General features: G+C 43.4%; 1 protein-coding gene across 2 annotated transcripts in view; it reads left to right on the top strand.

Annotated features, from left to right (window-relative positions):
• Nucleotides 1-1,832: 1,832 nt before the first annotated feature.
• Nucleotides 1,833-16,437, top strand: part of tmeff1a (transmembrane protein with EGF-like and two follistatin-like domains 1a) — an 85,664-nt gene continuing 71,059 nt past the window's right edge. Inside the window, exon 1 of one of the 2 annotated variants that reach the window (XM_020467688.2) lies at nt 1,833-2,667. In XM_020467688.2, coding sequence (XP_020323277.1) covers nt 2,514-2,667 — 154 coding nt within the window. In that variant the 5' untranslated portion in view covers nt 1,833-2,513. The remainder of the gene's footprint in view (nt 2,668-16,437) is intronic. The other variant, XM_020467689.2, reaches the window with a different exon arrangement.

The following is a 16,437-nucleotide window of genomic DNA, read 5'->3' on the forward strand; positions in this document are numbered from 1 at the left end:
GAGGAATTGGGGAAAACAGTGAAGTACCGTGGAAAAATGTGAAAAATTTATGAAAAATGGATTAACAAAAATTGTGATAACTCAGGGAAAAACCCTACCAGCCATGACCAGTTCACTTACTACTGTAGGGGTGGAGAGACAGTGAAATTATACTCTTAGGAAAAAGGATTCTGAAGCGTTCTTTCGGCTGCCCCCATAGGAGAACCCTTTCTGGGTGTAGGTAAACAATTTTTGGTCTTGGGTAAAACAAAAATTGGGTTCAATGTAGAACCATCTGTGGAAACGATTCTACATGGAACCAAAAGGGTTTTACCTGGAACCAACAAGGATTCTTCAAAGGGTTCTCCTATGGGGACAGCCGAAGAACCATTTTAAGTTCTAGATTATAAGGGCACAAGGCGAGACCCAAATGCAGACACAGGAGGCAGATGGTTGAGCTCCGATATTTATTATAACAAAAGGGGTAGGCAAAAGGCAGGTCGGGTACAGGCGAGAGTTCATAAACAAGGTCAGAGTCCAAACGGTACAGGACGATAGGCAAGCTCGAGGTCAGGGGCAGACAGAGTGCTCAGGCAGGCGGGCTCAGAGTCAGGACAGGCAAGGGTCAAAACCCGGAGGGTGAGAAAAGAGAGACTGGGAAAAGCAGGCGCTAAGACACAAAAACGCTGGTTGACTTGACAAACAAGACGAACTGGCACAGAGAGACAGCAAACACAGGCATAAATACACCGGGGATAGTAAGCAACATCTGGAGGGGGTGGAGACAATCACAGGTGAAACAGATCAGGGCGTTACATAGATAGCACTTTTTTTCCTAACACGGAACCCAAACCGTCTGCGCTCGTGCACCATCGCGCATAAATCTATTTTGTCCCCCCAAAGCAAACACGATCACGACATGCAGGTTAAAATATCAAAACAAACTCTGAACCAATTGTATTATTTTGGGGACAGGCCGAAAAGCATAAAAAATGTATGGCAATTTAGCTAGTTAGCTTGCACTTGCTAGCTAATTTGTCCTATTTAGCTACCTTGCTGTTGCTAGCTAATTTGTCCTGGGATATAAACATTGAGGTGTTATTTTACCTGAAATGCACAAGGTCCTCTACTCCTCCAATTAATCCACACATAAAACAGTCAACCGAATCGTTTCTAGTCATCTCTCTTCCTTCCAGGCTTTATCTTCTCTTGACTTTATATTGCGATTGGCAACTTTCATAAATTAGGTGCATTACCGCCACTGACCTCGTTCGTCTTAAGGTCACCCACGTGGGTATAACCAATGAGGAGATGGCACGTGGGTACCTGCTTCTAAAAACCAATGAGGAGATGGGAGAGGCAGGACTTGCAGTGCGATCTGCGTCAGAAATAGAACAGACTTCTATTTTAGCCCTTGGCAACGCAGACATTCGTTGGCGCGTGCGAGCTGTGTGGGTGCAATAATTGAATAACATAGATTTCTACATTTATTTTGCAACGCTCGCGCCCGTGATGCAAGCGTTGTGGTCAGCCTGTTAGCCCTTGGCAACACAGACGCTCGAAGGCGTGTGCGAGCAGTGTGGGTACAATAATTGTTTAACATAGATTTCTTTATTTATTTTGCAATGCTCGCGCACGCGGCGTGAACCTTGTAGTCAGCCTGTAAGAGTGTACTCTTACCCAAGACTGTCTTCAACACACTGTGAAAATCACCCTTCACTGCAAATGTGGTGTGGGAACAACATGAACAAACAGAAGAAAATAAGACTTGCAGCCCATCATTTTCTTCAAGTTGTTCACTGCAGGCACCCAATACGAAACAGTGAAAAATCCCTTCCCAGAGTAGAGATTTCACATCTGTTTTAGCTGTTCACTGCCAATGAGTGGGGACAGTCACTCCAGGAGAGCTATTAAAGGGATAGTTCACCCAAAAGGGCTAGGAAGGGGGGCATCCTCTCACGTGACTATTCTCTCAAAATCTCTTTGTTGTAGCTGCTGTGGCTGTTTCGCATCCGGCGCCTTTTCTCTTTAATTCCCGGTTATTGAAACCAGATTTGGTTTTATGAACGGAAACGTACCGGGAGTGTAGGACTACTTACATTGATTCAAAGGGAGATTCAAGCGAGGTGTTGTTTTGAAAGGAGGGATTTGCCTCGGTGTTAAATCCAGGGCGTCAGATAAATCATAAAACGACCCAGAGCGTGTTGGAAGGACGGACTACGAGGATGCTGTTGCTGCTTCTGTTGTCGTCTTGGGGAATTTCGTCAGCCACCGAGGTTTCATAGATGACCACCTCGTTTATTTGGAGTAAAGAGCCTTCAGAATTGTGTGCTCTGCATCTAAGAATACCGCTATATTATTTTTGCATCGCGTCCCGTTGTCATAGTGCGTGTTCCTTCGTGCATGCATCCTTGCTTCTATGCTGTGTTTTTTCATTCAACACAATTTACCCATCAATGTTGTCGAACTGACTTAATTTTGGATACATTCTGTGACAGTAGCCTTGTTTGGTTATCGTCTCCATCCTTTTCATCATGGTTGGAAGCTTGCGACCTGGTAGGTTGCCCGGACCTTTGGCTGGTTATTCCTTGGCGTTCCTCTGCTTCGTGGCTATCGCTTCATTGCCTGGATCATTGGCATCCTACCTACAAAGTGGCGAATGCAAAGGGAAAGGAAAAGACTGCACAGGTAAGGGTGTTCAAAATATGATGCTGCCGTATATTTTGCTTATGTTTACGCACGGGTTGTGAATGGTGTCACAATGTTTAAATATCCTATTCAAACATGTCTCGGATAAGAAATACCTTGAGTTTCAATGCGCTCCCCTAGTAGGCTAGTAAATGTTGCTCTCTGTATACCTAGGAATGGGCCATTGAATAGCTCATCTAAAAACGCGGAGATTATGTCCTAGTTCAACTGTCAGATATGTAGCCTAATGCCTGTCACTCAGGTGTAGCATATTGGAAATAATCGAAGAATGGAACACCGCCCTGGCCAGCTTGTGTCCCTCTATCTCAATTCTGTCATCAACCTTTTCATGTAGAAAAAAAAAATGCACAGCAGCTCTTGCCGTTAGCCTATGCTGGAACATCCGTTCTGTTATATATTAACAATTTAAGAGGAAGATTGTCTTTTTCTTCTCGTGCATGGAGATTTAAAGAGGACTCTACTGTAGCTAACTCACTGGAGAGTGTTGGAATAACCTGGTATACATGTTTTATTCATGAACCTCAGAATTGCCTTTTCCCATCACATTAAACATTAAGCATTTTCATCATAGACCGATGCACTGTGAACCTAATTCTTCACTCTTTCCAAGCGACCACACATAAATGGAACAAAATGCCATGTCAGTAAAGGCAAATGAGATGTTCTATTTCACTACCCAAACTAAACAACTTATTCATTGCTGCACATAATGCAGTTGCAGCTAGCCTATGCATAGTAATACACTCCCAGCTAACACCCTAGGCCTCGTGTCCAAATCAATTACATTTGTTTCAAAACTATATTTGTATTAATCGTAGAATTTCATTACAACAGAGTATTAACAGAGGTTTTAGCCCAAGCAATCTTCTGAGAGCAAAGCAGTGGCTTATAGACCAACATTATAATGGGAATTGGCCAGAAAAAGTAGGAAGAACGCTCTGGAGGAACATGTGCTATTAATGGAAGAGTTTAATATTTTGAAGTTTGTGCCACAGAATGTATATCAGGATGTTTATTGTTGTCAGTAAGTACACAAGTAAAGGGATTTATGAGGAAAATGAACTGCTGGTGCTGATTGCTGAGTGGCAGCATTTCAGACAATTGAGAAATAGATGTACTTCCTCAATTAAGAAAGCTAAATCAAGCTACTTTCTAGTTCTATCTCAGACTCTGCTGGTGATCCGTCAACATTTTGGAAAGTTAATGCACTGAAGTGTGGAAATTCCTATACTTCCCTGCCTAAGCAAGTTGTCTCAGTCCCAGCAAGGACACGATCACTAAGGGCACCATCCAATGTACGTATGTATAACAGACCTGGGTTCAAATAGTATTTAAAATATCTCAATTGTTATCACATATATTCAAAGTAAGAATTCCGATTATATTTGATTTGAAAAGACAAGTTGTTTAACATTTTAATACATTTGGAAATACAATTGGAAAGTATAGGTTTGTTTTAAAAATATACAGGCAGTCGATTAGCTGACCAGGGTCAGTTCAACCACCATTTCTTTCAAATAAGAAAAATATTTTTTCTCATTAATGATACCAGATTCTGACAACTTGCTTACGCAGGGAAGGAGAGGAATTTTCACACTTCAGTGCATTAACTGTTTTCCAAAATTGAAGGATCTCCAGCAGAGTCTAAGATATAAAGTAGCTAGATTTTGCTTTCTTGATTGAGGAAGTGCATCTATTTCTCTGCTTAGGCAAAGTTGTTTCTCACAAGTGTAGCAGGTACTGAACTCTGCAAACAACGTTTCTCTGAGAATGGTAAATTACTAATTAATACATGCATTAACAGAAATGTATGTAACCAAATGACGGGGATTAACGGTACATTTACTTCTGGTGACATATCTAATGGGGGATTGACCAAAATAAAAAATCTAAGGGCAAACAATTCACACAATGAAACGATGAATCCATGGGCCTACCGAGTGGTGCAGCGGTTTAAGGCACGTTCATTCCTGGGCTGTGCCACAACCGCCCGTGGCCGGGAGTCCCATAGGACGGCGCACAATTGGCCCAGCGTCATCTGGGTTAGGGGAGGGTTTGGCCAGTGGGGCTTTACTTGGCTCACTGCACTCTAGGGACACCTTGTGGCAGGCTGGGTGCCTGCAGGCTGAATCTGGTCGCCAGTTGAATGGTGTTTCCTCCGACACATTCGTGCGGCTGGCTTACGTGTTTAGGTGGCGGGTGTTAAGGAGCGCGGTTAGGCGGGTCATGTTTCAGAGTTCAATCTTGTTTTTTTCAGACCAGAGAATCTTGATTATTTGCCTTTTGGCAAACTCCAAGCGTGTTGTCGTGTTGTCTTTTACTAAGGAGTGGCTTCCGTCTGGCCACTCTACCATAAAGGCCTGATTGGTGGAGTGCTGCACAGATGGTTGTCCTTCTGGAAGGTTCTTCCATCTCCACAGAGGAACGCTGGAGCTCTGTCAGAGTGACCATTGGCTTCTTGCTCACCTCCCTGAGTTTGGTATTTTTTTTACCCTTCCCCAGATCTGTGCCCCGACATAATCCTGTGTTGGAGCTCTACGGACAATTCCTTTGACCTCATGGCTTGGTTTTTGCTCTTACATGCACTATCAACTGTGGGACCTTATATAGACAGGTGTGTGCCTTTCTAAATCATGTCCAATCAATTGAATTGACCACAGGTGGACTCCAATCAAAATGTAGAAACATCTTAAGGATGATCAATGGAAACAGGATGCACCTGAGCTCAATTTCGAGTCTCACAGCAAAGGGTCTGAATACTTATGTAAATAAGGTATTTCTGTGTTTTTTCATACATTTGCAAACATTTCTCAACCTGTTTTCACATGATCATTACGGGTTATTGTGCGTAGATTGATGAGGGGTCTGAATACAGTGTATGTGTGGGGTACAGGGATGAGTTATTTGTTCAAAAATCATGTTAAAGACAATTATTGCACACAGAGTGAGTCCATGCAACTTATTATTTGCCTTTTTAAGCAAATATTTACTCCTGAATTTATTTAGGTTTGCCATAACAAAGGGTTTGAATCCTTGACACGAAACCTCTTTTTAATTAATAAAAAAATGTAGGCTGTAACACAACAACATTTTTAAAAAGTCAAGGGGTGTGAATTCTTTCTGAAGGCACTGTATATGCAAGCATCTGTGTAGTTGTGTGTGTGTGTTCAAGTCCTTCTGCCCATCTCAGTTTTTTAAGGGTGCTGATCTTGTAAACCAGTGCAGAGCAGGATTGTGTAATTGTAGGGTTTACAGGGCTTCTTAATAGTGACATATGTTCACTGAAACAAAAGAAGATTTGTTAATAATGAAACCCTTGCCTCTCAGAGGCTGCCTCTAAAATGGCACTTTATTCCCTATGTAGTGCACTTCTTTTGAACAGGGTCCATAGGGTTAGGCAAAAGTAGTGCACTACATAGGGAATAAGGTGTCAGTTGGGACGTAACCCAAGTCTCCACCACTAACAGTTTGAGGTTGTGGTGGATGGAATCAGTTGCCTGGCAATCCAGACTCCTTGCTCCGTCAACCCGCTAAGCCACGCCAACGGACGTAAGTTGGAATGGGAGCAATGATTGTAATTTTGCTAAGTCCCTCTTTGTGGCACCTGACACCATGACTGAACAGTAGTCCAGGTGTGACAAAATTAGGGCCTGTAGGATCTGCCTTGTTGAGAATGCTGTTAAATAGGAATGGTATGACTAGGATTTAGGACTCCAGCTAACTGTAAATCACCATATTGGCATTGTTACGTCACTGGCAGGAGGGAAAAGTTTGGAACTCCCAAAAATGGCTGAATTTACTGAGTCGCTCCGAGTCTGAAGATGAGTTTATAACAGCGAATGAAATAACATTAGATAGGGAGCCAATAAACTTACTGAAGCCGTTCCGGTTTGAGCCGATCATTGCCCCAGATCAAAGAGTTTGTTCTCGTTGCAGTAACAACACAGATATGCCGCCTGAAACGCATCAGCTAGAGGGTCGGCGTAGTGGTGACAAAAACTGCTACGAGTGCAGATGCTGCCACATAATGGCTAGAGAGTATGAGTGTGTGTGTTGTAGAGAGATGTGGTGATACAGCACAAAATCCCAGCGGATGGTGGCTGTATTACATCGAGTCAGAGGTTCCTGTCAGTCTGGTTGGCGATGTATTGGACGTGTCACTAATCCTTATGAAAGGCATCCTGGCAGAAGAGCTTACTCGACCAGTCAGCTGGCAGTATGCCAGTTAAATATTTGCTGAAATGTTGCTTGATTATAAGATGTCTAAAGTTAACATCAGTAGTGGGTAGGTGCTCAATATATACACTACCAGTCAAACGTTTTAGAACACCTACTCATTTAAGGGTTTTTCTTTTCTTTTTACTATTTTCTACATTGTAGAATTATAGTGAAGACATCAAAACAATGAAATAACACATATGGAATCATGTAGTAACCCCAAAACGTATTAAACATATGAAAATATATTTTATATTTGAGATTCTTCAAATAGCCACCCTTTGCCTTGATGACAGCTTCACCCGGAATGCTTTTCCAACAGTCTTGAAGTAGTTCCTACATATGCTGAGCACTTGTTGGCTGCTGAAACGACAGTCCCTGGGTCTCAATTGGTTCCTGGACTTTCTGACGGCGCGCCCCCAGGTGGTGAAGGTAGGGAACAACATCTCCACTTCGCTGACCCTCAACACTGGGGCCCCACAAGGGTGAGTGCTCAGCCCACTCCTGTACTCCCTGTTCACCCACGACTGCGTGGCCATGTAAGCATCCAACTCAATCATCAAGTTTGCAGACTACACAACAGTAGTGGGCTTGATTACCAGCAATGATGAGACAGCCAACAGGGAGGAGATGAGGGCACTCGGAGTGTGGTGTCAGGAAAACAACCTCTCACTCAACGTCAACAAAACTAAGGAGATGATTGTAGTCTTCAGGAAACAGCAGAGGGAGCACCCCCCTATCCACATCGAAGGGACAGCAGTGGAGAAGGTGGAAAGGTTGAAGTTCCTAGGCGTACACATCACAGACAAACGGAAATGGTCCACCCACACAGACAGTGTGGTGAAGAAGGCACAACAGCGCCTCTTCAACCTCAGGAGGCTGAAGAAATGTGGCTTGTCAAAAGCCTGACAAACATTTAGAGATGCACAATCAAGAGCATCTTGTCTGGCTGTTTCACAGCCTGGTACGGCAACTGCTCTGCCCACAACTGCAAAGCTCTCCAGAGGGTGGTGTGGTCTGCACAACGCATCCCCGGGGGCAAACTACCTGCCCTCCATGACACCTACAGCACCCGATGTCACAGGAAGACCAAAAAGATCATCAAGGACGACAACCACCTGAGCCATTGCCTGTTCACACTGCTACCATCCAGATGGCATAGCAGTTCAGACGTCTTTTGTCCTCGTCTTGTCGTGTCCTGTATATGTGTGTGTGTGTATATATATATATATATAACTTTTTTCACATACATTTTTTTATTTTCCATAAACTCATCTTCAAAATACTCTCCTGCAACCCGCCTCACCAATTTATATTTATAAAAAAGTATTATTTACCTCAAATCTGTAATCCTCCAAGAAGCTAGCCAGAAACTCCAAGAAGCTGCCAGAAGCTAGCCAGAAGCTAGCCAGAAGCTAATCCAGAAGCTAATCCAGAAGCTAATCAGAAGCTAATCAGAAGCTAGTTCAGAAGCTAATCAGAAGCTAGTTAGCTTCTTTACTGGCAAATCGTTATTATTCAGCTAACCAAGGTTTGTGGTCATCAGCTATCCTTTAGCTCGAAAATCTATCGCCAGTTTTGTATGGCGCAGCGTGGCTCGGCTCGGAACGGAACATACCGGACCAATTTTTCTCTCCATGTCCCTGGATTTCAACCGCTAACTCCGAACATTCATACCTGGATCTCACAGCTAGCTAGCTGCTATCCGTGTGACTATCGGCTTTCGTCGATTCCGGAGCAAACATCAATTATTCCGGAGCTAGCCAGCTGAAGAGTTCCATCAATCACACCTGGGCTGCAGTCACCTATCCGGACCCGTTTTACTGCCTACGCGGAGCCCCACCGGGCCTTCACAACTGGACTGCCGACGTTATCTACCCGAAGGAGTAGACCTCCATCCTATGCTAGCTTGCTACCGATGGCCTGGCTAGCTGTCTAAATCGCAGTGACCCCCGACCAACCTCTCCACTCACTGGACCCTTTTGATCACTCGACTAAGCATGCCTCTCCTTAATGTCAATATGCCTTGTCCATTGCTGTTCTGGTTAGTGTTTATTGGCTTATTTCACTGTAGAGCCTCTAGTCCTGATCACTATACCTGATCCAACCTATTATTTCCACCACCCACACATGCAATGACATCTCCTGGTTTCAATGATGTTTCTAGAGACAATATCTCTCTCTTCATCACTCAATACCTAGGTTTACCTCCACTGTATTCACATCCTACCATACCTTTGTCTGTACATACCTTGATGCTATTTTATCGCCCCCAGAAACCTCATTTTACTCTCTGTTCCAGACATTCTAGACGACCAATTCTTATTGCTTTTAGCCGCACCCTTATTCTACTCCTCCTCTGTTCCTCTGGCGATGTAGAGGTGAATCCAGGCCCTGTAGTGCCTAGCTCCACTCCTATTCCCCAGGCGCTCTCTTTTGACGACTTCTGTAACCATAATAGCCTTGGTTTCATGCATGTTAACATTAGAAGCCTCCTCCCTAAGTTTGTTCTATTCACTGCTTTAGCACACTCTGCCAACCCGGATGTTCTAGCTGTGTCTGAATCCTGGCTTAGGAAGACCACCAAAAATTATGAAATTTTAATTCCAAACTACAACATTTTCAGACAAGATAGAACTGGTGTTGATAGAACTGGTGTTGCAATCTACTGCAAAGATAGCCTGCAGAGTTCTGTCCTACTATCCAGGTCTGTACCCAAACAATTTGAACTTCTACTTTTAAAAATCCACCTCTCTAAAAACAAGTCTCTCACCGTTGCCGCCTGCTATAGACCACCCTCTGCCCCCAGCTGTGCTCTGGACACCATATGTGAACTGATTGCCCCCCATCTATCTTCAGAGCTCGTGCTGCTAGGCGACCTAAACTGGAACATGCTTAACACCCCAGCCATCCTACAATCTAAACTTGATGCCCTCAATCTCACACAAATTATCAATGAACCTACCAAGTACCTCTCCAAATCCTTAAACACAGGTACCCTCATAGATGTCATCCTAACCAACTTTCCCTCTAAATACACCTCTGCTGTCTTCAACCAAGATCTCAGCGATCACTGCCTCATTGCCTGCATCAGTAATGGGTCAGCAGTCAAACGACCTCCACTCATCACTGTAAAACGCTCCCTGAAACACTTCAGCGAGCAGGCCTTTCTAATCGACCTGGCCGGGGTATCCTGGAAGGATATTGATCTCATCCCGTCAGTAGAGGATGCCTGGATATTAAAAAAAAAAGCCTTCCTAACCATCTTAAATAAACATGCCCCATTCAAGAAATGTAGAACCAGGAACAGATATAGCCCTTGGTTCTCCCCAGACCTGACTGCCCTTAACCAACACAAAAACATCCTATGGCATTCTGCATTAGCATCGAACAGCCCCCGTGATATGCAGCTGTTCAGGGAAGCTAGAAACCATTATACACAGGCAGTTAGAAAAGCCAAGGCTAGCTTTTTCAAGCAGAAATTTGCTTCCTGCAACACTAACTCAAAAAAGTTCTGGGACACTGTAAAGTCCATGGAGAATAAGAACACCTCCTCCCAGCTGCCCACTGCACTGAAGATAGGAAACACTGTCACCACTGATAAATCCACCATAATTGAGAATTTCAATAAGCATTTTTCTACGGCTGGCCATGCTTTCCACCTGGCTACTCCTACCCCGGTCAACAGCACTGCACCCCCCACAGCAACTCGCCCAAGCCTTCCCCATTTCTCCTTCTCCCAAATCCGTTCAGCTGATGTTCTGAAAGAGCTGCAAAATCTGGACCCCTACAAATCAGCCGGGCTAGACCATCTGGACCCTTTCTTTCTAAAATTATCTGCCGAAATTGTTGCCACCCCTATTACTAGCCTGTTCAACCTCTCTTTCGTGTCGTCTGAGATTCCCAAAGATTGGAAAGCAGCTGCGGTCATCCCCCTCTTCAAAGGGGGGGACACTCTTGACCCAAACTGCTACAGACCTATATCTATCCTACCATGCCTTTCTAAGGTCTTCGAAAGCCAAGTCAACAAACAGATTACCGACCATTTCGAATCTTACCATACCTTCTCTGCTATGCAATCTGGTTTCAGCCACGCTCAAGGTCCTAAACGATATCTTAACCGCCATCGATAAGAAACATTACTGTGCAGCCGTATTCATTGATCTGGCCAAGGCTTTCGACTCTGTCAATCACCACATCCTCAACGGCAGACTCGACAGCCTTGGTTTCTCAAATGATTGCCTCGCCTGGTTCACCAACTACTTCTCTGATAGAGTTCAGTGTGTCAAATCGGAGGGTCTGCTGTCCGGACCTCTGGCAGTCTCTATGGGGGTGCCACAGGGTTCAATTCTTGGACCGACTCTCTTCTCTGTATACATCAATGAGGTCGCTCTTGCTGCTGGTGAGTCTCTGATCCACCTCTACGCAGACGACACCATTCTGTATACTTCTGGCCCTTCTTTGGAAACTGTGTTAACAACCCTCCAGGCAAGCTTCAATGCCATACAACTCTCCTTCCGTGGCCTCCAATTGCTCTTAAATACAAGTAAAACTAAATGCATGCTCTTCAACCGATCGCTACCTGCACCTACCCGCCTGTCCAACATCACTACTCTGGATGGCTCTGACTTAGAATACGTGGGTAACTATAAATACTTAGGTGTCTGGTTAGACTGTAAACTCTCCTTCCAGACCCATATCAAACATCTCCAATCCAAAGTTAAATCTAGAATTGGCTTCCTATTTCGCAACATTTCACTCATGCTGCCAAACATACCCTTGTAAAACTGACCATCCTACCAATCCTCGACTTTGGCGATAGCCTCCAATACCCTACTCAACAAATTGGATGCAATCTATCACAGTGCAATCCGTTTTGTCACCAAAGCCCCATATACTACCCACCATTGCGACCTGTACGCTCTCGTTGGCTGGCCCTCGCTTCATACTCGTCGCCAAACCCATTGGCTCCATGTCATCTACAAGACCCTGCTAGGTAAAGTCCCCCCTTATCTCAGCTCGCTGGTCACCATAGCATCTCCCACCTGTAGCACACACTCCAGCAGGTATATCTCTCTAGTCACCCCCAAAACCAATTATTTCTTTGGCCGCCTCTCCTTCCAGTTCTCTGCTGCCAATGACTGGAACGAACTACAAAAATCCCTGAAACTGGAAACACTTATCTCCCTCACTAGCTTTAAGCACCAACTGTCAGAGCAGCTCACAGATTACTGCACCTGTACAGCCCACCTATAATTTAGCCCAAACAACTACCTCTTTCCCTACTGTATTTAATTAATTAATTAATTTTGCTCCTTTGCACCCCATTATTTTTATTTCTACTTTGCACATTCTTCCATTGCAAATCTACCATTCCAGTGTTTTACTTGCTATATTGTATTTACTTTGCCACCATGGACTTTTTTTTGCCTTTACCTCCCTTATCTCACCTCATTTGCTCACATCGTATATAGACTTGTTTATACTGTATTATTGACTGTATGTTTGTTTTACTCCATGTGTAACTCTGTGTCGTTGTATGTGTCGAACTGCTTTGCTTTATCTTGGCCAGGTCGCAATTGTAAATGAGAACTTGTTCTCAACTTGCCTACCTGGTTAAATAAAGGTGAAGGAAAAAAAAGAAAAAAAAGGCGAGGTCCGTACAGGTGCATCAAAGCTGTGACCGAGAAAAACAGCTTCTATCTCAAAGCCATCAGACTGCTAAATAGCAATCACTAACTCAGAGAGGCTGCAGCCTACATTGAGACCCAATCACTGGCCACTTTAATAAATGTATCACTAGTCACTTTATACAATGCCACTTTAATAATGTTTACATATCTTAATTTACTCATATCACATGTATATACTGTATTTTATACCATCTATTGCACCAGGCCTGAGGGCACACACTTTCTAGTAGGCTTAAATTGAAGATATGGCAAGTAAGAGTGGCAATATTGTCCACTATCATCCTCAGTAATTTTCCATCCAAGTTATCAGACCATGGTGGCTTGTCATTGTTGATAGACAACATGAACTTTTTCACCTCTTCCACACTCACTTTACAGAATAAAAAATGACAATGCTTGTCTTTTCATTATTTGGTCAGATATACTTGGATGTGTAGTGTCAGCATTTGTTGCTGGCATGTCATGCCTACATTTGCTAATCTTGCCATTTAAAATAATCAATGAAGTAATTGGCAATATCAGTGGGTTTTGTGATGAATGAGACATCTGATTCTATGAATGATGGAGCAGAGTTTGCCTTTTTGAATTTAAGGTGCTCCAAAGCTTTTTACTATGAATCTTTCTGTCATTTGTCTTTGTTTCATAGTGTAGTTTCATCTTCTTTTTATTTAGTTTAGTCACATGATGTCTCAATTTGCAGTGCGTTTGTCAAACCGTTGTACAGCCAAAAGTATTTGCCATTACAACCATACAATTTTTAAATTCCAGTTTTTACAGTCATTTTCTTAATGGGTGCATTCTTATTAGTAACTGGGATAAGCAATTTCATAAATGTGTCAAGTGCAGTGTCTGGTTGCTCCTCATTACACACCACGGACCAACAAATATTCTTTACATCAACAACATAGGATTCACTACAAAATTACCTCTTATACACTAGATTAGGCCCAGATTTTGGAACTTTGGTTTTCCTAGATATGGCTACTATGTTGTGATCACTACATCCGATGGACTTGGATACTGCTTTCAAACAAATGTATGCATCATTAGTAAAGATGTGATCAATACATGTTGAGGATTTCATTCCTGTACTGTTTGTAACTACCCTGGTAGGTTGACTGATAACCCGAACCAGGTCGCAGGTACACAGTTTGAACCTTTCTCTTGAGTGGGCAGCATGATGAAAGCCAGTCAATATTTAAATCACCCAGAAAATATACTTCTCTGTTGATATCACATACATTATCAAGCATTTCACACATATTATCCAGATGCTGACTGTTAGCACTTGGTGGTCTATAGCAGCTTTCCACCAGAATGGGCTTTAGGTGAGGCTGTTGAACCTGTAGCCACATTACTTCAACAGTATTTAAAATTATATCCTTTTTAAGCTTTACAGGAATGTGGTTATGAATATAAACAGCCACACCGCCCCATTGGCATTTCTGTAGTTTCTATAAATCTTATAACCATGTATTGCTACCACTGTTACATCAAATGTATTATCTAAATGAGTTTCAGAGATTGTCAGTATATGAATGTCATCTGTTACTAGAAAATTATTGATTTCATTAACCTTGTTTCTTAAGCTTCATATGTGGGATGCTTGATTGTTTTTCTTGCTTTACTGGGAAGCTTAGCAAAGGTAGACATGCTCAGGTGTTTTATGTTAGTGCAGGGTGAACTGCACACAGTGGACATCCTTCTAGGGCACACACCCTCAGTGCTAACAGTATAACTCTGGTTCATAGGCATATGATTACTGCATATGATAGCTGTAGGATCAGCAGAGGCATTCAGGGCAGTAAGGGACATTAATTAGGTTACTTACATTATCCCAGTGGCGTTGGAAGATAATGTACATTTGCTGAAGCATTATGACAACTCAGCGACACAATGGTAGAGATTAACTGAGTTGGGCTTGGGTCATTGTCTCAACAATGCTATGAATAGTCTCGTAGGCAGTTATGGAGAGCCAAAAGTCTGTTGAACTGTTAAATGCCACGATTTAGGGAATGCAGAGTGCCAGATATTATGGGGCGTTTGTTGGTGTCAAGTAGTGAACAATCAGTTCTTTACAATCCGTCTTCAGCTGTTCTGAGCTGCCCTTCATAATGTCATTCGACCCCACATGAACCATGACAGTTTCAGCCCCCGGTGACCGACGCACAGCCTCGGGAAGCAACCTGGTGATACCCTAAACTTTTGCCCCAGGAAAACACAAAGTCTTTGCCCCAGGTACAGATATATGCCTGACCATCGAACTCCCTATCACAATGGCTGGAATTATCAGGTCTCTGTCATGTCTCGAAGCTGAATTTGAGGCCAGAGCCACAGATCTCACCTGAGAAGACAGCTGCTTAAACGCTGACTGCATGCAGGCCACAACAACCAAAGGGACAGTACTCTGATCCAGAGAGCACGGCCCAGCGGAGGGGGGCCGTGGTGGTCCGGCTGTGACCAGGCAATTGATTGACCTGGACAGGGAGAGGTGGCTGGAGGGACATCCATACCGATGTGCATGCCAGTCAAGTTCTCCCACACCGCTCTCAACAAACCATTTCTGTCTGGACCTCGCCTTAAGCACCAGGGCATTGTCATACTGAAGCAGAAAAGGGCCATTCCCAAACGGTTGCCACAAAGTTGGAAGCACATAATCGTCTAGAATGTCATTGTATGCTGTAGCCCAAACCATGAAAAATAGCCCCAGACCATTATTCCTCCTCCCCAAACTTTACAGTTGGCACTATGCATTGGGGCAGGTAGCGTTTTCCTGTCATCCTCCAAACCCAGTCTGTCGGACTGCCAGATGGTGAAGCGTGATTCATCACTCCTGAAAGCGCATTTCCAATGCTCCAGAGTCCTATGGCAGCGAGCTATACACCAGTAAGGCCATTCTATGGCCAATGTTTGACTATGGAGATTGCATGGCTGTGTGCAATTTTTTTTACATTTGATTTAAATACACCTGTCAGCAGCGGATGTGGCTGAAATAGCCAAATCCACTATTTTGAAGGGGTGTCCACATACCTTGTGTGTGTGTGTGTGTATGTATATGTATGTATATGTATATATATATATCACACATGCACTGTGGTACACACCGACTGAGAACATAAATCGGGAGTTGTTTCAAAGTCTCAAGTTTGAATCTTAATTCGACTGTCATTGATGGAGCATCACGGCTTCATCACCTCCCAACGTGCTACCTGATTGAGCGATTTTCACATGCCTTTATGATATTCGTAGAAGGGGTCCTATCACACTGGTGAATCTGATAGATTTGAACAGGAGCTCCAACATTAGCTTTGATGGATGAATATGAATATTTATTGTCATTTGTGTCTCGTTACATTTACAATTGTTTTTGCTGAAATCGTTATTAGACTTGCTTGGAATCCACTGATAGCTTATACTTGTATAGTTTACAAGTTCTAATTCCATGTGGGTTCAAGCTTGCCTTCCAGGCTGATCTAGAATCAGTGTCAAGTCCTGTAATGGCAGTATTTCACAAAATAGGCTAGTATGCATAGCAGGTCCTAATCTTAAATGGGGCATGCTCTTGTTGTGCCCTTGGGCAACAGCACACTTAGCTTGAATTGCCTCAGTGTGAAATTCAGCTACGACATGAATGACAATTCTAAAAACCCCAGACACATACACAATTCTAATGGAGAAGTCACCTATTCAATGTTTGGATGAACACAAACATCTCCACAATACAAAGTGAAGGAGATTAGAATGTTAAAACACTGTCTGGTTTATATGGTTAAAGGCCCAGTGCAGTCAACAACTGCTCAATCATTTAGCATTTATTTGCATTTCCACCCTGGTCACA

Source organism: Oncorhynchus kisutch, linkage group LG30 (genome assembly GCF_002021735.2).
Source record: "Oncorhynchus kisutch isolate 150728-3 linkage group LG30, Okis_V2, whole genome shotgun sequence".
Lineage (NCBI taxonomy): Eukaryota > Metazoa > Chordata > Actinopteri > Salmoniformes > Salmonidae > Oncorhynchus > Oncorhynchus kisutch.